Genomic DNA, 24,225 nt, shown 5'->3' with positions numbered 1-24,225 from the left:
AAGCAGGTATGGTTTTTATAAGTTATATGACAAGATGCCAGGGTTTTTTTTGCAATGTAAAGTCAGTAGATACCCACAAAATCTGTAGCATTGGTAAACGACAGAAATCAGGAGAAAAGCTAAAAGCTGGCATGACAGATTTGCTATCATGATACAAATAATGTCCAATTACCTTAAAAATGGTGATTTTTACTTTTTCCTCTCCAGTCACCTGGAACTTTCTTTATATTTTCCACATGTTATAATCACGTAGAGTGGCCAGAGGCAATTGGGCTAATTGTATGGAGCAATAAAGATGAGGTCAAAATTCATAGAATCATAGAATCATAGAATGGTTTGGGTTGGAAGGGACCTTCAAAGGTCATCTAGTCCAACCCCCCTGCAAGAAGCAGGGACATCTCCAACCAGATCAGGTTGCTCAGAGCCCCGTCCAACCTGGCCTTGAATGTTTTCAAGGATGGGCCATCCGCCTCCTCTCTGGGCAACCCATTCCAGTGCTCTACAACCCCAGTGTAAAAATTTATCTAATCTAAATCTACCTTCCTCTATTTTGAAACCGTATTCAGCTTATTATACTACAAAGCATAATAATTGCATTTCTGAACTTAAAGTTTTCTAAATGTCAGAATGACTTATATAATGAGGTAAGGGCCAACAAGAAAAATAGTTTATTAAATGTCTAAAAATATAGAGAAAAGCAATGATTCAGAAAGCAAGTCTCTTTTTAGATATCTGATCTTACAGGTGGCACATCTGGACTTGAGCGTGTCCTAAAATACCCTGTCTTGTGTTTGAATACTTGATACAGTTTCATATTATATGCAGCATGTAATTTCAAAAAGTGTAAGGTATGTGTGATACTCTTTTTTTTTTGCAGAAATACCGTCTTTTGAAAGGATCTCATTTTGCAATTTCATGTGAATAAGAAGAAAGATGAGTTTATTCACACAATAATAACTGATGTGTACTTCGGCTTGTTGGCTGTTTGCCTTATTGATACAGTGTGGCACCTAACCTTTTTGGAGTTATAAGCTTTCCAAAAGTTTGACAATCATCCTATATTTAAGCAAACAAGCTTATGGATTCTGATCCTAGTGCCTCCTTTTAAATGTGGTCATTTAACATCAGGGAAAATGAAAAAAAAAAAAATTACAAAATTGTAAGTGCAGTTGCTTGTATAATGCTAAGCTACCGTATGTAGCAGCCAGGAATTTTGCTAGTGTCTGAGTTTCTCACTGGAATGTTCCAAGATGGATGTGTCTGTGTGTATTGAACGAGGGTGTATATCCTAGGGAATATAAAAAGAGGTGTATAGATCCTGTATCATGTCAGACATTACACTTCAGAGAACACACTGACTTAGTGGAATTCATTGGTTTTCTCATTACTAAATTAAAGGCTATCATGTAGAAGAAGACTTATTACTGTCTTGGGGGATAGAATCATAGAATCATAGAATGGTTAGGGTTGGAAGGGACCTTCAAAGGTCATCTAGTCCAACCCCCCTGCAAGGAGCAGGGACATCCCCGACTAGATCAGGTTGCTCAGAGCCTCATCCAGCCTGGCCTTGAATGTTTCCAGAGATGGGGCATCCACCACCTCTCTGGGAAACCTGTTCCAGTGTTCTATAACTCGCATTGTAAAAAATCAAGCAGCGATGCTGTGAATGGAGGGAGGGTGCTGGGTGGCTGTAGTGCATGACACAGAGGGGTGTACTCTTGGCTGTCAGGCCTTACCTCGCCCACTAAATTCACACCTCTTTCTTTGTATCTAAACCGTACCAAAACTAGGTTGACACTATGTTTAAGGTTACTGGAGCAAGGTAAAGTGTTAATTATCACTTCTGATTGAAGACTTTGCCTTTTATGCATTTGGCGTAAGGGACTAATGTGGACACAAAGGCTGCATTTAGCCAAGGTCAAAAAGTTTGTCTAATCAGTCTGTTGAACTTCCTTAGCTTAGTTTTATATTTCATAGCCACCTCTGAAATATGTGTGTGTAACAAGCACAATTCAGGAGGGCAAGTAAGAGTCCCTTGGCAGAGGAGGTGAAAACTCAAGCACCTTACATACAGTCTATATCTGTATATGGGGAAAGACAAGCAGCCCACTTTTTTTTGCTAGATCTGTCCCACAAAATTTAAGTACAAAAACTGAGTGAAAACAAAGTATGTACCCCATTTATGACATTCTGTTTTATTTTAAACAAACAAGAGAACTGTAAGTGCATGTGTTGGTAGTGTGCACTAGAATATCAAAAAGATGTAGAACTTTCTATATGCAGGGATTATCTGCAGATGCATACAATTATTTTATTTCATTTCATTTCATTCATTTAATTTCATTTCATTTAATTTCATTTCATTTCACTTCGGCATTCCAGCAGAGTCTGCTTTAAAGGATGACTTCGCTGAACGGCTGACTAATTTGGATGTGGCAAACAGAGATGAAGATACCTGGGGTTTGGATTGCAGATTGGGGCACTTAAGCCCATTTGCTCATTCAAGTGAGAAAGAGAAGATCAACAGAAATGTGTTGCATTTGAGCCTGGAACTGAATGTGAGTAGGACTCTGTTCGCGCTATATTGGGTTTCAACAAGCATTTATTATACAGAATTACATTTCTGGTATGCATTTATTTCTGGTATGTCTAAATCCATGTTCCAAAATATCTGACAAACTGCAAGGTTTTGGGTGGGATACAGTTTTCCAGATAGCTTGCGAGTCCATATGCCTATGTGTGGCTAAGCCTGAGAGCAATACATACAGAAATTTTTTTTAAATTACATAAATACATTAAGATACATGATGTGTAATTTCTAAAATCGTGATGGAAGCTTAGTTTAAATTAGTTATTTTCCTGGAAATGGACTGCAGGAGCTAGCAACTAGGAGACTGCAAGGGTAAGAATACATACCAGGAAGATTCAATTCAGCAAGCAGCGTGGGTGCACATGTGTGTGAGTGTGTGCACCCATACACACGTGCATGTGTGTGTGCATGAGCGTGCATGTGCACAGGACTGCTAGGAGCCATGCTCTTGCTTCTCAGAGTTTTGGAGCAGCTGAACTGGCACTGGAGTCAGACTGGCCATGAATTTGACAGGAAAGTTTCTGAAGTTTCTAAACTGGGATATAAGACACAAGCTTCAGATCGCAACCTGAGTTCATCACAATGTGAGACACTTGCTCAACACGGCCCAGCCTAATCTATCTGGAAATACACATATGCTCCCAGGATGAGCAGCCTACACATAGACACGTTTTTGCAGTAGTTTTCAAATTGGACGGAGAAAGGAACAGAATGTAGTAGAAGAGGAAAGAAACACAGAAAGGATGAAATGATTGAAAGAAAATACTTTAAAGACTAGGCTACAGAATCGTTTGTGCAAACACACAAATTTGTGTAACAGTGACATCTATTGGTAGAAATATCAGCATTGACTTAGAAGTACATTTAAAATGCTTTTAATGATGCTCACACTCACTGTTGCTATTCTCTTGTGCTTGTTGTAAAACTGATTTCTTGTCCTAACCTCCTTTTTCTAAAATAATTCATTAGAATGTTGTTCTACTAGTGTGAAGGTACAGGTTGATCCTTGTAATAAAATGCTGAAATGAAAACAAATTACTGGACTGAAAAGAACTGTGACATAGTTGTTATCACTGCGATAAATACGTGCTACAACAGGAGTAGTTCATGAGGATGTTTTGTCTATCTTTGGAGTTTCAAATTAAAAGCCATTTAAGAACAATAATTTGGGTAAAATAAGAGACATCTAAGATTAGTAAGATCAACAAGTCAGGCACTACTGTTTTAAAATGCAGTTATACTCATGAGAGTGACAATGTGAAAAACAAAGTTTCTTATTTAATAACTCTGCTTTCTATGGATTAGGAGTATCCTTACATAAATATGTAATATATTTGGATATGTGCATATATAGATATACCAGTGTTTGCTTATTTTATTGAAAATGTTTCTGTGTTTCTGTTAGTTGGAAGGAGGCAGATAAAGTACACGAGGGAGAGAGTGAATGAATTCTGCTCTGACAGGAATTTCAAATGCACAATCTGTATCAGAAGCCAGAAAAAAAAAATCCTGCATTAGATTTTCAATTTTAGTTGGAGCATACTGTGTTCTCATTCACAATCCAGTACAGAGAAGATATAGAGATATGGAAGATAATGAAACAAAATAGAAATGCAGCTCCACCCTACTCTTTATACAGCATTTCATCTCAAATAAAAAAGCACATAAATGAGATGTGAAAATGCAGCTAAAATAACTATTAATAGCTAGTAATTACTTAAGAAATTCTAGTAAATTATGTGATGTGACTATATGGATTTTATTTTATAAAGTTTTTTGTTTAATCTTTAAACTATTATATCATATTGTAGATGGGGGGCAAAAGGCCTGTTAAAATGAAAAGAAGATGAAAAGAGAGCAACCTAGAAAAGGAAAGCACAAAGGAAAAAGATTAAAAATTAATCCCCATTCTTTGTTACACTAAGTGCCAGCCTTTGTGCCTTAATGCACTGTCCTGGTTCTGGCTACGATGGAGTTAATTTTCACCTGAGCTGGGAGAGGAACTGGAGCTGGTGGCACCTGTGAGTGGGGGACACAGCTGGAATAGGTTACTAATGAGCCAGCAGCTGGGATAGTTTACCCAAATTGGCCAAAGGGCTATTCCACACCCTGTGACATCATGCTCAGTATATCAGTGAGGAGGGTGCTGAGGGGAGCCTCCTGTTACTTCTGGGAAAGCTGGGCATTGGGATCTGCTTTGAGCTATTGTATTGTAAATTATGTGCTTCAGTATTTTCTATTATTGGGTTTTTGTTTGTTTGTTTTCCATCTCTGTTTTCATTTATTTTCTTCTGTTGTTATCTTTTAGGTTGGGTTTTTTTTTTTATTTCAACCCATGAGTTTTGCCATCTTTTCTTTACCACTTCTTCTCCCTGTCTCACTGGAAGGTGGGGAGAGTGAGTGAGAGACCATGTAGCTTGGTCCTGAGTGGGGCTAAACCACAACATGTACAAAGATCTTACTTGTTTTGCTTACACAGTTTACAGTGATCTTCTGTTCTTTGTCTTTGTTACTTGTATGTCCGCTTGTTTTACTGAGGAAATCAGCCAATGCATCTCTTCTACAAGTTCTGCCTCAGAACTACCATTGGCTTTTTTGTATGATGGGTTTTACAGGTTAACTGTTCCATACATTTATAGATACAATATGCACTCCTTCAAAATAGTAAACTGGCTTTCTTTATGTGCTTTCTGGTGTTATAACCATGTAACTATTACAATCTTTTTTCATATTCTCAAAAGTAGTCCATATCTCAATGTTAAGCAGAATTTTGATGAAGATATTAAAAACTACATTGCATTTCTACAGTCCCCTACACCAAACATGTCTAGTGTCCATTCATTCTGGTAATATCACATAATGCTGCATTTTGATAAGAATTATCATATCTATGTTTCTGTTGCTACATCTAAACTTAATAGCTTACATTTAAAGCGATGATGTTGGTGATACCCAGATCCTCAAACCTCAGAAAAATTGCTTACGTAATTGGTCTCACGCTATTGTGAAGTAACAAAAGGCTGAGAAAAACAATGAAAATTCAGGACTTACACGTTTCCTTCAATCTTCTCTGCTTTTTCTATTTTAGAGCATATAAAGAGTTAAAATACTAAGTATAAAACAAGATAAACAGCAAGAGAGACAGACGGGAGAGCAGGAGAATGTTAAGATCATTATCAGCCAGCACGGTGAGCCTGTGGCTGGGGACAGGGCAGAGGCCAGGATGGTGTCAGCTGAGCTTCAGATCAGTTCAAACTGCCAGAGGCTCAGCCACAGCCTGTGGCTTCACATGGCTTTTCTGAAGCCTGACATAATTCCTGCACATTTGATTCTATGATTATTTGCAAGAAATTATGCAAAATTGTCTTGGTTTAAGGCTCTTTATGTTGAAAAAAAAAACAGTAGAAGGTTAATTTTTTCTATACAGTTTAGCCACTTGGCTGTTTTGTCGAATGTGTCTTCGTGCCCTGTTCATTTTTCTCTAGTTTGCTATTGCAGTGATCTGAAAAGGCAATCTGGATAGATACAGGGTCAGGAAGCCTTGAGGCCTGCTGTATGCTAGTGATAGAAATTAGATTACTTTATTCTGTTTTATTGTATGTTTCTTCAAAGCTAGTTTTAAAACCTGCTTCAGGGGTTTAGATGCCTTAACAACAGAACTGGAGTGAGTTCTAGGTGTGGCTTCTGTCTGTGACGAAATGTAGGTCAGAAAGGGTGTGGACTGTTAAACGTGCTTTAAACTGTAAGGAATGATTGCCCTTTTGTATAACCAGTGCGTTGACTGCCCTGAAAGTTGCTATGCTAGGTTTTAGGGGCTTTTCTGAGGCATCAGAGAACTGTCACTTTTATAAAGTAAAAAGACTTGTTACATTATCATAACTGATTTTTTGTAGAGATTTTGAAGTTGTTTCTTCCTTCAGATGCAGTATTACAGCCTGTTCAGAGAGACTTTATGAGATAGATCCACCCAGCACTAAAACACTTCTGCAAACAAACTGGCTTCATCTCATTTGCACATCACAATATGATGATCTCCTTCTTGTGTAAAAACACTAAGGGTGCATATTGATGTAGGTATTTTACCCAGCAACACTGCGTATTTCATTATCAGTTATCCAGTCCCTCAAGAGAGGACTGTCCACTGGGATGATTATCAGACTGTGAGAAACAAGTCCTTACAAAAGCATTTGGACTCGGACGGGCCTAGGGTGGACCCGCTGCTGGCCAGGGCCAAGCCAAATGGTAGCAGAATGTTCCCTGATAACACCTCTGCGATAACGTATTTAAGAAGATAAAAACGGGGGGGGGGGGGGGAGGGGGGAAAGAGAGAGAGAAGATGTGAAGAAGCTGAAGCGGGGGATAGAGAGTGGGAGGCACGAGCCCCGCGGGCCTTACAGGCCTCACCCTCTGGCCTCCCGGCAGGCGGACAACTGGGCCCAACTAGGCCCGGTCCGGCTGCAAGAAGTGAAGAGAGGAGATGTGAAGAGAACCTGAGAGGCGTCTGCCCAAGACTGATTGTGAAGAATTTCTTGAGAGAACAGCCACAGACGCCAAGGTCAGTGAATAAGGAGGGGGAGGAGTAATGCTGGTCCTGACAAGATTCCCCTGCAGCCCGTGGTGCAGACCATGGTGGAGCAGGCTGTCCCCCTGCAGCCCATGGAGGCCCTCGGAGGAGCAGAGATCCACCTGCAGCCTGTGGAGGACCCCATGCCGGGGCAGTTTCAGGAAGGACTGTGGCCCGTGGGAGGGACCCCACGCTGGAGCAGGGGAGGAATGTGAGAAGTGCTTCCCCTGATGATGAAGCAGCTGCGTAAAGTGACATGTGATGAACTGACCATAACCCCCATTCCCTCTTCCCGCCTGTGCTGCTTGGTGGGGAAGGAGGTAGAGATAATGTTAAGCCTGGGAAAAGGGAGGGGAAGGTGGAAGTTATCTTGTTCTTTTTCTCATTGTCCTGCTTTGGTTTTAATAATAAACAAATAGTTTTCTCCAAGTCGAGTCTGGTTTTCCTGTAACAGTAACTTTAAGGATTTCTCCCTGTCCTTATCTCAAACCTTGAGCTTTTTTCCTTATATTATCTCTCCCTATTCTTTCTGAGGGTTGGGGGAGTAAGAGAGAGACTGCGTAGTCTGGGCCCGATGGGGGCTAAACTACAACAAAAGCAATACCATTTTCTCTAGACTAGGCAATCTAGAGATTGCCTCAGGTTTTATAAGATATATTTCTACTACTGGAGTTTTGATTATTAAGTGTTCAAAGCTGGGTTTTCTAGCATCCCAATACATTGCATAACTTTGGCCTGACAGTTAAAGCACCATCGTTTTTCACTACTAATTTGATCATTGTCTTGTAAATTTTGTTGGGATGTTGTTTAGATGTAAAGTATGGTTTTCCTGCTTTTAACTCCACTTTTAACCTAAACTTTTCATATGTACTATTAAAATCTGAAATAGTTAGATAATGGCTATTTTCAGTAACCTGCCTATGTACAATATTAATAGGACTGTTACAGCTTGGTGACCCTAGATTGTTACGGAGAAGTTTTATTCTAAGTGTAGGCTGTCATCAATATAAACAGATAAATAAATATTTTGGCATAATCTGACTAAGTATGTTTAGTTTAAAAGGTACCATGAAGTTGTTCATGGTAACTTCTTTGTTAGTGACCAATGAAACTGTTCTTGAAAAATATGATTTAATGTTTATCCATCATAGGTTATAGAATCATAGAATGGTTTGGGTTGGAAGGGACCTTCAAAGGTCATCTAGTTCAACCCACCTGCAAGAAGCAGGGACATCCCCAACTAGATCAGGTTGCTCGGAGCCTCATCCAGCCTGGCCTTGAACGTTTCCAGGGATGGGGCATCTACCACCTCTCTGGGCAACCTGTTCCAGTGTTCTACAACTTGCATTGTAAAAAATTTTTTTCCCAATATCCAATAACCATACGCCACATAAATAGGTACATAAATAAATAAGGCAAAACCATAGAAATTATCAGGACAATTAGTCCTGTGGTTGAACATAAACATAGATTTAAATTTAAATGTAGAAAACTTTGGTTCAGGAGGATCACTTTGCACCAGTTATTTTGTCATAAAATAAAATCTAGAATTGCTGTAGATTTGCCTTCAAGAAATCTTGTTTTATGGAAGTCACCAGTGCTGAGGTAGCTGCCTTACACTTGTGTTAGTAGCCCTGGGATTATAAGAGTAGTTTGGTATAGGGAGTGATAAAGACTTTGTCTCTTGCCTTATGTAGAGCTTCCTTTTGTGATATTAATCTATATTAAGCCTAGAAAACCAGGAGAGCCATGACTCATCAGTTGATTCTGTCTTTGGCACCTGATGATTAAGTGTAGCGGAGAAGCAAGTCTGGAGCTTACTGCGGGAAAGGGCAGGCAGTAAGGCAGAAGACATTGTTCTCTGTTAAATCACAGATAAAGATGGGAATGGTTCCAGTGCCCTTTGTCTGTAGGTATGCATGCAACCCTGTAATTGAAAAGGTGTCTGTAAGCTTCATCCAAGCCCTTAGTATTACAATCTGATTTTCAGGAAACTTTCTTCCTGTAGTAGATACCAATGCCTTTTCCTGCTGACTTTATGATCTTTTATAGTATACTGAAAAGGTAAACACACACTTTCTGTACGGTCGGCATTTTTAAATATGAGACCAAAAGTTAAATGTGTTGGGATACTTTGTTGTTGCTTGTTGTCTGTAATATTCAGCTTTTCAGTAAATGTTTTTCAGCAATTCGACACAATGGTGTGATCTGCAGCCGATTTCTCTGTGAAGGACAGCTTTCCACATGTTGCTTGTTTAAGATTGCTCACCACGGCAAAATGGCTGACTGTAGAATGACCCTCTAACTTGGGTGCAAAAAAGAAAGAATACTGTCTTTGAATTTCTAAGGTACCAAAGTGGAAACTTGACTAAGCAAACTTCTTAAAGGCCACAGAATGAGAAGAATATAAATTCCTGCAGATTTACACTCTTTGTAGTTTTAAAAATAAGGAGAAGGAACAAAAGTGAAGACTTTTGACTGGAACCTGACCTATAAATGTTACTGACTTTCTGAATGTCAAAGGTGCTGAAGAGTAGTTTGTACTTTCTTTATATGTGTGTTATGAAAAAAACAAAACGTATTATCCTTGACAGCTTCTGTTAATACTGAGTTGTATGGTCTTGAACATTTCCTTCAAGTCTTCAAGCCGGTATTAACTAAACCAAATCTCACTCACATAGCATTAGCGTGGCAATATATACAGATGAAAGTTATCAGAAAGTATCTCGGCTTGAAACAGTCCAGGCTTGGGTGCGGTGCAGGTGGACAGCCTGCCCGATTTCTGAACAGTTAGCTCGTCCCTCCCGAGGGCTGGCTCTGTACCCTGCCCACCCAGGCAGCTCCGGGGCAGGGGTGCGGCGGTGAGTACCTGTGCTGCGGGACCGGGCTGCGCGGAGGTGGGAGAGCAGTAACATGAAACCAGTCCTGTTGGTTTCTCTTCGTGGCCCTGGAGGCTGAAATCTGCATTCCAGATGAAACCTGCAGCAAATCGGAAGAGAGACTTTTTTTTTTCTTTCCTTTTCTTTCTTTTTTTTCTTGCTTTCTTCGCCTTCAAGGGCGCTCACCCGGGTTTGCTGTGGCCGGCTGGGAGCGGGGGACTCCGCGCAGGCTCCGGTGCCACTGGAAGCTTCAGATTCCTTACTCGGGGCTTCCCTCTGACATTCTTTGGTGATTATGGATTTACAAAGGACGATCTTTATTCAAGTGGGAAGTCTATGCAAAAGAATCCGTCAGGAGTTTTCTGCTGAAAGCCGCTGGCAGCCCGGGCACCGGGATCAGGAAGCGGCGGGCCCCGTTCCGCCCGGGAGGTTTGTTTCCGCGGCCGCGCTGCGCTGCCTGGCGCGTAGGAAGCCGTGCGCAGCCGGGCGGAGTGCAGGCGTCGCAGCAGTGACCACTGGCGGAGTTTGCAGCCGAGATTAGTGCGCTGGCGTATTTGCTGTGACAAAAAAAAAAAAAAAAAAAAAGCCCTTTGTGCAACAGGAGCGAGTTGCTGACGCTGCTGAGAACTTTTTGGTTGTTTTTTTTTTTTTCCCTTCCTTACGGTGGGTCTTTCTGCTGCTCCCGAGGCTGAGTTTGGAGACCCGGGGGACAGCTTGGCTGGCGGCCGCGGCGCTGGACCCGGGAGGGTGGGGGTTCGGGGGGGGCTGGGTGCCCGCGCGGGGCGGGGGGGCGCTGCCTGTTGCGGTGCCTGGGGTGCGTTCAGGCCCCTGTCTGAATGCGTGTAGCAAATATTTGCTTAGCAGTTAGTGGCACTGCTAGGAGCCGGCCTAGCCTGTACTTCATGCAACATGGAAGAAGAAAATGTGGTGCCTGGTTGCAGTGAGCCTGCAGACTTGGAGAGTACGGCAGAAAGTGAATCTGAACTTTTCACTACATTTTCTGTGACAACACTTTTTGGACTTACAACTACATTAGAATCTACAGCTTCCAAAGAAGAAGCAGTGCTTAAAGCATTTCAACCTTTGCACACCAATAGAAATACTTACGCTAACACCTGGCACGAGAGGAATGATAATGATTGTAATGATGGCTCGGAAAATCAGCACGGCGTGAATAGTACCAGTGGCCGAGCTGCCCCCATGTCTGGCAGGCAAAGCGACCTGGAGCTGGAGTCGGCTGAACAAAGTGAATTGCTGCTTCACCATTTAAAGTTTGTAGAGACTTCTTTGTCCGAATCTGACAATGATGACAAGGATGTTATTCTTGTACAAGGTACCTTGGTTCATACAACAAGTGATACAGAATCGGACATGGAGACCAAGGACCTAGATATGGATGAAAACAATACAAGCGAGTCTGGACTGGATAATGCTGCTTTGTCTGCTGAGGCTTCGGACGATAACAATCAGAATAAGGAAGAGTCAGAATCAGAAGGGCACAGCAACAGTGATGACTCTGTGGATACAGATGACATTGAGTTACACCCACCAATTTCTAAGCAGCTCCCAGAAGAGCTGGATGGTACTCGGGAGCATGACTCCAATGGAAAAGACAAAATGTTAATGGATGAGCAGTTCAGTCGCTTGCTTGCTACAGGGGAATGCCCTCAAGAACTTCCAGATGAAGAACAAAGACCTTCAGCTGATAATACTTTGCTCCAAAAACCAGCACTGGCTGAAAAGACTTTCCAGCTGCCTGCCTTCTTTAGTGGTCTACGTGTGAGGAAAAAGGGACTAACCACAGAGGATGGGGAAACTGTTACAGAAATTAAACCGAGGGAGAATGATTTAGCTCTGCTTAAATTACAACAGCCTGTTAAGAAATCCAGTATTACATCAAGTTTGACCACAAAAAAAAAATCAGCTGAACCTAAAGCAAGTCCTACTTTCCTGGAACAGCTCTCGCACTTGTTAAACATAGACGTCTCCAAGAATGAAGATAGAGCCGAGGAATCTGGTGAGGGATCTGGGGAAACTGAGGACAGTGATGAAGCTCAAGAGAACAAAGCCTCTGGCAAAACAGAACCACGATTTCCCTCTGAGGAAATAAAATCAAGCCCTGCTGAATCTGCACTGGACGTCTTTAAAGCTTTATTCACACGGCCTCCCAAAAAAGAAACAACAGCAGATACTTCAGAGCTGGAAGCCATAAAACGCAAAATGAGAAATGAAAAAGAGTCCTTGAAAGCTGTATTTGAAAGGTCAAAACCAAAACCTGGCGATGGACCATCAGACAAATCTGTAGGTTGAATTACTTTTTCTCCCTAAGATCTGGAAGTAGGTGGATAAAATGAATTTCTTGTTTAAAAATTATTGGTGGGGACAGGAGGTCAAAATGTCAGAATTGTCCTCTTCTTTTGGCAATCTCAAATTTTGGATTCCCAACTTAAGAAATCTTGGGGCTGATTTGTCAAAATTCTTGATCATCTGCAGTTGTAGCACAATTCAGTGAGAATTGGTGATGGTTACAGCCTTTCAAATAGAAGTGAGAACTTAAAAATCAGTTTCTGATTTTAAAAGATCATTGCAAAACAGTTGCCCATATGTTAAGTATGGCTTTAAATCAGTTTGGTGCTGCAAATATTACTGCAGTAATATTTAATAGTTTCTCAATCTCACTCTGCTTTCTTTCATTGAGTTTATCATTTTAAAAAGTAATATTTCATTTTAATTTAGGAATCATTCTGTGGTAAGAGCTGATACAAGAAGTTATGGGTGATTTTCAACTCAGTTTGTCCAAGACATAGAATTTAAAGTATTTTTTTTTCTTACTTACTTGCATATGTCTGGCTTTGCAAATATTGATAAGCATTTAACCTTATCTGAGTATAACTTAGTGATTCCAAGTAGATGAACTCAAGTTATGGATTAATATAAGCATTTGCAAGTTTAATATTCTTAGGCATATGGAAATGTAGTTAGTATACTTTTACGAAATGAAAAAAATACGATGCTAAGTTTTCATAGAACAACAATGATAAATTAATTTGAGTGTGATCTGAACTCTTTAATTAAATGAGTAGCCCTTGGGTTGGAGTTCCCCCAACCCAGAATTCTTACAGCTACATCTTTGGCATATGTAATCAGTCCAGAAGATTGTTCTTGTTGGCCAAAGGGGAAACTGCCTGAATGATTACGTTTCAGGATTGGACCCTAAACCTGAAGTTATTTAAGTTAGTTTGCTGAGTTGGTTGTACTTGCTTTCAAATTTTTATTCTTACATAAAATTTTACATAAAAACTTTAAAAATCTTGACTGACACTTGGGTAGACTGATAATACCAGTTTGTACTGAATTACCTATGGGGAGGAGAAAAGAGGTGCTTGTTGGCTGTGGCGTGTACAGCAATTGCAGTCTGTGCGTGCCCTTCCCATTCCTGACTTGCTTCTTCCTGTTACAGCATTCCCTGGGCGGGCGTAAGCATTTGCAAACCTCCTTGGGAAGCTGTCATCACACAGGGTGAGGGAGGAAGCACAGGAGTCAGCGGGAGTGGCTTTTATAAATGTCTGCTTAACATCTGGTCTAGTACAAGCGTACATTTTCTCAGGGCAAAGCGAAAGTGTCTTGCCTTTCCTTTGTCCTTGCTCATGTGGGCCATTTATCGGGCTGCTTTCGTATGGGGTTTTGCTGTTACTGCAGTTGTGTCTCTGCAATTACTTGTAGTAGCAGATTACAGAAATGTTAGATATGTTAAAAAAAAAGTAAACAACCAGCCTCGAAAAGAATGCTTGTTTAGGTGAGGTTTTTTTTTTCCCCATTTAAAGGGTTATTTTAGCATTCCGGTTGACAGTGCAGTCCCATTAACAGCTGCAGCAGCACTTTGATGTGGCAGCATTATGTGGTATGTGGACTGAGCAAGCTTCTGGGGGTGGGGCAGGAATTTCATAAACTAGCTCTGCTTCCAGAAAATTATTTTGTTGGATGACGTCTTAGGTGAATCCCACTAATGTTTACATGTGAGAGGAGCACAGATGGGTCTTTTCACTCTGAAAAAAAAAGACACAGGAAAAAACCCTGCTGTTCTTGACCACCTCCGTGGTCCACCAAAGGACAGACACCTTTGCACACTGATGTGAACGGTTTCAACAGATCATTTGATGTCACATGCATTCTGTTATTTTCCTCCTCAAAATTATTTTTCTACACTGATTTCTTTGTATCCGTTCCAACCAACTGAGCACTGTTTCAATCAGCAGAACGAGGCAGGTAACCATTCTGGAGTACACATGTAGAGCTGAGCATGACGGTTGCAGTTTTGGAATAAATTGATCCTGCAGACTCTAATTTTTTCTTGTGTAATTTTAACAGCCTGACCTGAGTCCCTCAGAGCAAGATGACAAGACTCCAGGGAGACTCCAGACTGTCTGGCCACCACCAAAAGCAAAGCACGAAGAAGTAAAAGTAGGATTAAAGTACACAGAAGCAGGTAAAACAAAGAGGTCAAGCATTTGCAGAAGTTACTTTCTGATGTTTTTAATCTTGTTTAATACAGAGATGGTGATAAGTCACAGTATTTTCTTACCTGGAAAACCAGACCTTATGTCTTGATGTGCTGTTTACTGCTGCTTGTTAAGCATCTGATTTTTAAATGTAAATGGCTAAATCTGTGTTGAAATCTAAATGCTTGCATGTACAAATTCATGAGGAAAGAAGTGGGATTTTTGATAAGTTAGATTATCCATTTCTAATGGGATTCTGTTCAAGTGAGCAACAGGATAGTGAACGAATGGAAACCTGTCTGCCTCTTCCATTGCTTTAGAATGTGGGGGCCAGTGACCTGCCAGACTCTACTCTGATTGCAGATTTTCTTCAGGTAGCATCCAGAGTAAAAGCAATGAATGCCATTTTTGCAACTTGTGTATAAACAGAGGAATACCCGTATCTACTCAGATCCCTTTTGTAGCTAGCCATGTGTATTGTCCTATGCAAATGTATGAGAGGGTATGTCTGAAGTGCAATGCTAACCAGTTGTCAGATAAGCTTTCCACAGAAAAATATTTCTAATTTTTTTGTTATCTAGATAAATAGTTACATAACATGTTTACTAGGGGGAAGTAATTATTGTAGCCACTGTAACTCTATTTCAAGTTGAAAGGCAGTAGACTGTTCTTCGTGTACTCGAGATTTTAGAAAATCCACCCAGAAAGGCTTAAGTGGAATTTAAAACAAGCTTTTATACTACCTTGCTGTGAGAAATTGTTCAGGGTAATGCTATATGGTTCTTTCCAATTCCAGTGGATATCCATTTGGCCTTGTATATAAGAAAGAATAAATAGGAGTAGTGGATCTACTGCTTTGTATTGGTTAGTGTATTACTTCTTTCTCCCTCTTTTCTTAGTTTTCTCTGCCTTAATCTTCCTTTTTTTGTAAGGTGGGCTTGATACTGGAAGCATAAAAGTTGCTGTACGATTACAAAAAATTGGTTTTGACAGGAACAGCATGGTTCTAATATAGACAGAATTACAGTGCATCCGGTCGGTCTGAGATGTGGGAAGTCTCTAAGTAGATGACCAAGACAGGTATTCATCTGTTGACAAGTAGTGCTACAGGCTGTTTCTGTTACTCTTAGATTCTTATTATAGGCTATATGCTTGCTGTATTTAATTTCCCCCAAATAAATATTTCTTTTTCTCCTAATGACTGTAATCATCTGTGGCAAAAACATATGCTGAAATAAAGAAAGGAAAGGAAACTGAATTAACAAAAGCTCCAGATTTTACTACTTGTAGAGAAATTAGGTCATGCTTTCCTGAAATTTGAATAGGAAGGACAGACTGGCTTAGAGCCCATGTAAATTGTTATTCTTTTGTTACTGTGATATTTTGGGTGGCAGTGTCATCAACATACTGATGGTTAGTTGGCTAAGTCAAATTTTTATACAGACCAGATTCTGCAGTTTGTTAGTCACTCCAGTGTCTGGCGGAGAGAGGGATTTGAATGAAAACAAACTGCTGGTGATTCAGCTGGGATGAGACAGAAGCAGTGCTTTCAAAGGAAGTAGGCAATGCCTGTATTTGCAACGTATGTTAAGAGTGCAGTAGAGTTCTAGATATACCTCAGTGATTAGCAGGTTTGTGTTTCTTTTAGCTGTTCATGGATACCCAGAAACCAGTTGTAGCAGCAAGGACCCTACAAGCAGTTGTAAGTTGCTTATGATGGATCAATTACATCTGCTTTTCTGAGTACTAGGGTGACCATTTTAAAGCACTATATGCAGGAATGAATTTATGCAGTCTGCTGCAAGTGAAGGAAGGTAATGTTCATGAGTAGTGCTGATAAAATTAAAAAAACAGAATTTGTATTCAATTCTTTTTGCTTGGAGGTGGGGTTTGTGTCTTTTTTTTAATGAATATGAAAATGACAATACAGCATTACTTCTAAACTCAGTATCTTCTTTCTGACAGTGGTGGATGGTACCTTCTAAGTGCATGTGTAAACTGACGTTTCCTCTCATCCCCCTTCCCATCCAAAATTCCCTACCAACCACCAGTAGCTTAGGAACTTCTGGTCCACAAAGTGGTTGTCTTAAAAATCTGATGTAAAGCAGGTTAATGATCATCATTAAACTGGCTGGTCTCAACCAGTCTCGGCCTGAAACTCTGTTTCTAACCCCAGTGTCTTGTCCTGACAGCTAACATCAAATGAAAAATTCATTATTTCAGAATAAAGTTGAAAAATTGTGTGCAGCAGGGATGTTTGATTCCAGTCTTCCTCCACTGATATTCCTGAATAGGTGGTCATCTGTAACATAAAATATGCTGAAGCGACTTGTTTTAACTTTCAGTCAATGATTAATGTTACTGTTTTCATTTCTGTGATTGAGTTTCATCTACCGAAACAGTAGGAATCTATATACAAACAATAATAACAAGCTGAATTATTAGGTAGGCATTCATTTAGCAGAGCTTTATTTTAGGTTTAATCAAAACACATCTGTTGTAAGTGTGATCACATCCAAGGACAAATCTGTGGACGTAAGTCTTTGTACTTCTAATAAGGTACAAGAATTTGTCTTTATTTTATGAAGCAGCATAGATTTTTGTAATTTATCATGAGAAATTTGTATTAAAGTGACACTGAAAATTTGAAAGTTGTAATACTGTAATATTTCTCACAATTCTGCACTAGCTCTCTGGTTTATTTAATCACCATGCACTGCGACAGCAACTATGACAGGAAGGCAGAGATATTGAGGGAGAGGATTCCTGGCTTTTTGATCTTTTCTCACCTCCTTGCCATGCTTTTCCTTATTGTTCTTGCTGCTTAGTGGAAGCAAGAAATTCAGGCTTAGTTTGGCCTATGCAGCAGACATCACAGTGACTCATAGCAGCTTGGAGGAGCAGCTAACTCCTCCTGAGGCTCGTAGTCTGGCTTGACGTGTGGGAAACCAACTGAAAAGCAAATGGTCATAACAAGGAACATGTGTACGGGACTAACTAGGCCTGTTAGGAGTATTAAAAGTGAAAAAAGTTAGTGAACAAATATGACTCTGCAACAGGTTTTTTTCATGCCTTTGATAACATCTTGTGTAGTCATAGTATTGTCACCCCCAACACTCGAATCTTGAGTTGTAAATTTTTGAATTAAAAGCATGATATTAGGATTTTTTTATGTATCTTATGTTTTCTTAATCCTTTAATTCCTCTGTTTCCATAGAGCAAGTGACTGTGTTGTCAACTGACTCTCTGTAATTAGTGCAAGCTGCTTACATGTTTCTCTAGAGAAACTAGAACTTCTTTGAAGTGTGTCAGTCTAAAATAGTTGAAGTCCAGAAAGTCTGTAGTACATTACACTATTTGTATCCTGGAAGACTAGGAAAAGGATATTTTAATTTGTAATTATAGGTATATTCCATGGAAATCTTTCCTGTGTAATCAAAGGCATTTCTCAGCATATTTATCTGGTCCAAAAGTTCTGGTCTTCTGTTTTCATTAAAAGTTTCTTTTTCTTTTTCCTCCATAATTCTTAGAGATATTTTTCCCATCTTTTAAGCATTAAACCTGATTGAAGGATGGATGTGTCAGCTATTATGTATGGTGAAAATATCTAGTCAGGTAGAGGAGACAAATTCATGTGTATACTAGATCACATAGAATCCACATATGACGAATGTCTCAGCTGCTGCGTATGACTAGATCAGCACTTGCAGCCTCTCACGTCCAAAGAGTTTAGACATGAGTTCTGCTGCTCACAAAGCTACGTATGTTTGAAGAACAGTCTCCACAATAAGGTAGTATAGATATACAGATCCTGTGATTCATATTAAAAATGTGTTTTTAGCCATTAGGATCCAAATAGTTCCCTTATATGAAACAGAGAGAGTTTAGTCTCTTGCATAAGCAAAACAGAAATTTAAAAAGTGATGAGAGAAGCATGTGACATTCCTGCTGGAGAAAATGTTAAAAAAAATCAAGTTGAAACATGAATCCATTTCGTGCTTTTTGACATTATGTGTTTTCTTGTTAATTCAAATGTCTGTATTTAACAAACCCTCTTCTCTCATAGTCTGTCTGTTCACCATCCTTAAATCTGCAGGGAGGTAATGCTGTCTCTATGGTGCTAGAATTTATATAACATCAGTTTGTGATGCAAGACAATTTTCAGGGAAAATAAGAAAATCAGGAGGCGACTGAGAAACCTCTTACTAAACAAAAAGTGTCTAAATGGTGAATTAAATACAAAATGATAGCAGAGGTTTATTGCCAAGTCTCAAATATTTTAAAGCCTTGGTCCTCTATGCTCTGGGTTCCCAGTAAGAAAATCGCTTTATGGTCATGATGTAAATGCAGAGAATAACCAGTTTATGTGAGAGAAAGAGAGATATAATGGTTGGTCTGAACAAAGAGATGAGAGATAAGAACGTGGTTTCTTATCTTTCTTTAACATAAATTCCTTTGTGGCCTTGAACAATTTGTGTTTGTCTCTAAAAAAGACACAGTGCTTGGTGTTGTTAGTGTCCTGAAAGAAGTTGTTGTAACAGTGGCCACTAACAGTAGGTTTCATCTTAAAATAAAAAAAAACCTCTACTTTTTTTTTTTTTAGTAATTTCAGTTAATTTTATTTCAGTGTGGTATTTGGGCTTTAGTTCTGGGGTTCTATTATACATTTTATTGTAATGAATTAGATAAAGCAGGACTACAGCAAGCAGGATATTATGCTGTATTTAAAGGTAGTGTTTTTGTGATTTAATGGTTACTGATCCATTTGACGTGATCTCAGAGGGCAGGTAGGCTGCATAAAGATTTTGTAAATTATTGTGCTTATTGTGAAGCATGACAGGTGTATTTGGCCATATTATGCCAATGTTTCACATTCTGACAAATACACTAGCGTGTTATTGAGAATCTGAGCTTTCTATTACAAGCCAGATTGTCATAGCCATATTGTATTAATCTAAAGTAACAGCGGTATTTTGTCCCCTTATTTATGCCCACTAAAGCTGTAACTTTGTAGATTTGGAAGGTATTGAGCAGAGTGCTGCTTGGAAATCTTTACCATCTCTGACAAATGGTTTGTATGTGTGCTGATCAAAGCAGCAGCCCCTTTTCCGGATATCTTGCAGCCCTGTCTACTAAGATTTACTTTGAAAATATTTTTAAAAAACGTCAAAAACAAGCAAGTAATAGAAATTTCCTTTGCTTTTCTCTCCCTGCCTCATCTGATACTGTCATTGATACTATGCTTCTTGAGATAGGAACAAAAAGATAGGCACCTGTTAATGCTGAAGATTTGTTGTTAAGATGCTTGCGTTGCACTTCCAGCCCTTTTGCTACTTTCTGGAATGACTTCAGGAAAGCTGTGAGACCTTTCCAAGCTCCAGTTTACCCGTCTGTTAAACAGAGATAAGAATCCTGACTTATTTTTCAAGCCAATTTAAATTAATTTTGTGTTTGTAGGCTATTAGTGTTAGATAGAGGTGCAGAACGGAAAAAAAAAAACTGACTCCCTAAAATTAAGCCTGCAAAAAATAACACTTACAGTATAGTAACTGTGCCTAAGACCATGTGATAAAATGTTCGTATCTTCCTGTACACTGAGGATTATGTTATTACAAGGTGAGGAGGAAGAAGGGTTATGCTCCACTTTTTCAATAAAAATCTCTGCTTTATTTCCATTATGCATACCATCTACAGAAATGTAGCAGTCTTAGGAGACCTATTATTTTTGAGTCTGGATGCATCTATTGCAGCAGATGCCTGACAAGGACATGTTTTACCCGTATCTGCGTGCATACATCTGTGTAGCTATAGATACCAGCGTGCTTAAGAACTCATACGCAGAAGAGCTTGGTTCACTCAGATGTAGAAACTTGATTTTTAAACTACATTTTTCCTAGTGAGAAGATTAATCTATTATCTGAATATAATGAAAGCAAGTTCTGTGTATTATTTCTTTTACTGTAGTTTTTATTTTGGAATGTAGGCATCACTATGAGTCCTACCAGTCTGGTGTTGCAAAGTCCTAGAACGGTCACAGGGTTTTACGAGATGATTCTTGTTATATAATTGAAGCACAGTGAAAGAGCAATTGTGTACAGCACAAGAAGAATGACTTTGTATTTATTTCCATGGTTCTATTTCAAAATATGAGGCCCTTTGTATAACAGAAATGCCTCTGAGTTTTATTGAATTTACTTTCCTGTTCTCACTCTTCACGTGATCTGGGGTTGTGCTTGGCCCAGCATTTGAACATGAGAGACTTAGATACTAGTATAAATGAAACCCTGAGTCTGAACACCCTGGTGCTTTCTGAAAATTTGCACCTGGATTTAGAACTGCTTTTTGGGCTTCTTTTCAGTTAAATTCTATATAATTCCTGCCAAGTTTTCCCCCTCTGCTACGGCGCAGACACTTATCTGTGAAAAAAGCAACCCTACTTAATATACGTTTCTTAGCTTTGTATATCTCAAAGTTTAAACTTGTCAACAATTCTAAATTTAAGAACTGCTGAGAATATATCGGGGAAGCAATGCGCCTATGTGTGCGGATGTGTAGTGCACCAATGCTCACCCACGTAGCCACCCACATTTGAATAAATACATGCTTAAACTGCATGTATAGTATTCCTGCGTTCTCAACGTATGCTTACTGTATATGTTATATATAGTGGTTGCGAAGGTGTTACAGATCTAGAGTAAGTGCTTTGTGTTTTAAATTTGTGCTAAATGAAGTGGAGAGTCTATAACTCATCAAAGAAATTCTGTAATAAATTTGTTCCTTGTCTTTGCCGATAAGGTGTTATTTGTTTACCATGTTGCATTGGTGAATGTGATCCCTTAATAGATTTGGTTTGGAAATATGAAGCAGGACAGTTATTGAGAAAGAAATCATGCTAGATGTCTCTAGCTGCAGTACCTCAAACGTTGCTTTCCTGGGAGGGTGAAAATAACAAAGTGAAACTATTTGTTTCTGCTGTTGGGTAAGTGAACTGCAACTGTACCCTCACCTGTGGCAGGAGAGGAACACTCAAGTAGGTAAGTTACTCAGCTCACTGCTTCTGAATAGTGCTTTATACTGCTTTGCAGCCAGAAAGAGTGAGAACTATTTCCTTCATTTCCATAACAGAGAATCAGGGGGTTGCTGCTTTTTCCTTCAGGAGGCTGCTTTTCTGTGGGTATCTTCTGTTGTTCTCAGGGAACTCAGTAAGTGTTGTGAAGGTACATCATTTCCTGGAGTACATTAACTCTTATCTCTTCTGTGCTGTCTCAGTATCCAAATGGAACTATTGGCTTGTTTAGGACTGTTTATTCTCCATATGTCCCTCTCCATCTGTCTCTCTTCTTCACATCTTCCGTATTTTCACTGTACCAGAGTCTTTAAGGTGCTGAAAATGATTGACATTTTAGGCTTGGAGAGTTCTTCCTTCCCTTGAGAGTTAAAACAAAAAAACAAAACAAAAAAGAAGTTGAAGTGAAGGATGTCTGCTCATTTCCCAGTCTAGGGAATTGACATCCTTATATGTATTGAATTGTGAGACTGTAAAAGAGTTCAGGTACAATGGGAAGTAAAAAAAGGAGGATAGATAGGAGTAGATGGAATGGGGTGAGGGGGGAAAGATTAGAATAATGTGTTAGAACTACAACAATCAATATTGTTTTAGTCAGTCCCCTATCCCGAAAAAATAAGTAATTCTAAGAATTTCTTTAAACATGATTTTAATTTCCTAGTTCTAAAAGGATGCTGAAATGCAAAACTTGTTCTAATTGGTGTTCAGAAAGTTTAAAGAAATCTGCCTGTCAGCTTTTTAGAAACCTAAGCTTTGGGCTTTCAGTGACCACTTGTCTCGTAAAAATGTATAAGCCACAATTTGTCTGCTTAAAATGTTGCATTCACCTAGTATTTCAAATAAACATCTGTATTTCTCCCAGTGTTACTATGTCTGTGTGAAAATTACGCTTTATAGACACCATTCCAAGTCTGAACAAATAACGTGTTTTGAAAGTTGGTCATGACTGTGTTTATTGGAAGAAAAGCCTGAACGTCTGATGCTTTTTAGGACTGTAGCCTGAAAAAGCCTGGAAGGTCTCATCAATGTGCCTATAAATATAAATATATAATTAATAAAAAAGGTGCAGTTGTGGTACGTAGATTCCCTTCTGACACCTGGTGGTTAAAGGAGAAAACTGCATGGGAAATGGTGGAGGCAATAAAAACTATAGTGGAAGGGAATATTGATAATGGTGGGACTAAGGGTTACCAAGAAAGAAGAAAAGATTAAGAAACCCTCACTGTTGTGAAATTTAATGAATCAGGTCAATTAAAAGCTAATGATTTCCTTCATGCTACAAGGTGTGGTACATCCTAAGAGAGGTTGATTACACCCAAGTTTTCCAGCTTTTGTTTTCTAATTACTGTTAAATTGTGTTAACATTATTTTGCATGTTTCCACATACTGAGTTTAATATGTAAGATTTTTTTTTTAAAATTAATGTCCTGGCCAGACGTAGCTATATAGGTCATTTATCTTCAAAGCTTATACTTTCTGCTTGAAGTTTTGAGATCATGGCGGAGAATGTTTCTAAATTGCTTACATAAGGTTTGAGGAGTAACTCATCTATTTGAAATGTGAGTTATGGAGATTTCTGTGGGAAAGGCTTTAATATAAGAGTTCATTTAAAGTCATTCAAATAGGAAACTTGTTTTATTATCAAAGAGGACAAGGTAATTTTTGCACAGCACAGTTTTGAATCCAAATAGAATAATACTGAATAATATTTGAGTGTGTATACTTGCTTTTTGCAAGAGTTTTGGAGAATGAAAGTTGCAATTCGAAACTTTGTGACTCACGGTATTCCCAAAATTGCAGGTTAAATTTTCAGGTCACCAGATTTATCAGTGAACACTTGTACCTTTTCTTTTAGAAATGGTGATGAACAGTGTAGCTTGCTCAATATAATGACAAAGATTTACATGAGCTGTCTTGTGTACATTTGTAAAAGTTATTGCTGCTCTGTATTCAGGTAATTTCTGTGTGATTATACAACTGAACATATGTTAAGTATTTGCATAAATTACATAGGTTGTCCAAAACATACAGATTTTATTTCATATTTGATTTTCTATGCATTAAGGAAAAGCACGCATGTTATAGTGTGTATTTTCTTTGCAAAACAGTGAAGCATGCCTCATACTTCACTAATGATTAGTAAGTCTCATACACTTTAGTTCTACCACCTGGTGGCATGTCGTACACTAGCCACTGCTATTGCACAGGTTTTTTTTAAAGTGCATGTTTTAGAAACAACTTGAAAAGCAAACCAAGGAATTATTGAAAGCATTCCCACCCCAGACTTGTGTCTTCTAATTGGTTTGTGTGGAATGAATCTATCAGAAGAGGCTGAGCTTTCTGATCTGCATTGCTCTCCTTGCCTTACCAAGCAATAGGAAAATACAATAATGAGTGAGCACCATTGCTATTTCCAGTCGAAAAACTTGAGGAATTAATGAAATAATTTAATAATTCTACAGTGTTTGATATGCAGTTCTGTGTACATATTGAGCTGAGAGCTTTATAGAGATATATGCAAGTTTTGTTTTCATAGTAAGTGTTACTGCATTTAACAAATGGTTAACGAAGGAATGTCCATGGGATTTTTTACGTGGTAGAAATGTATTTAAATACTTGCCATTTGG

General features: G+C 39.1%; 1 protein-coding gene across 4 annotated transcripts in view; it reads left to right on the top strand.

The window, feature by feature from the left end:
- Positions 1-24,225, top strand: part of FMN1 (formin 1) — a 178,999-nt gene that overhangs the window by 31,646 nt on the left and 123,128 nt on the right. For 2 of the 4 annotated variants that reach the window (XM_086748667.1, XM_086748670.1), the window contains exons 2-3: positions 2,383-2,558; positions 14,402-14,519. In XM_086748667.1, coding sequence (XP_086604793.1) covers positions 2,383-2,558; positions 14,402-14,519 — 294 coding nt within the window. Of the gene's footprint in view, positions 1-2,382; positions 2,559-10,942; positions 12,335-14,401; positions 14,520-24,225 lie in introns of those variants that run through there. The other 2 variants (XM_086748668.1, XM_086748671.1) reach the window with 2 other exon arrangements.

This window comes from Chlamydotis macqueenii, chromosome 5 (genome assembly GCF_036417535.1).
Source record: "Chlamydotis macqueenii isolate bChlMac1 chromosome 5, bChlMac1.mat, whole genome shotgun sequence".
Classification (NCBI taxonomy): Eukaryota; Metazoa; Chordata; class Aves; order Otidiformes; family Otididae; genus Chlamydotis; species Chlamydotis macqueenii.
The sequence above is the reverse complement of the archived record's forward strand: the minus strand, read 5'-3'. Positions and strand labels throughout refer to the sequence as shown.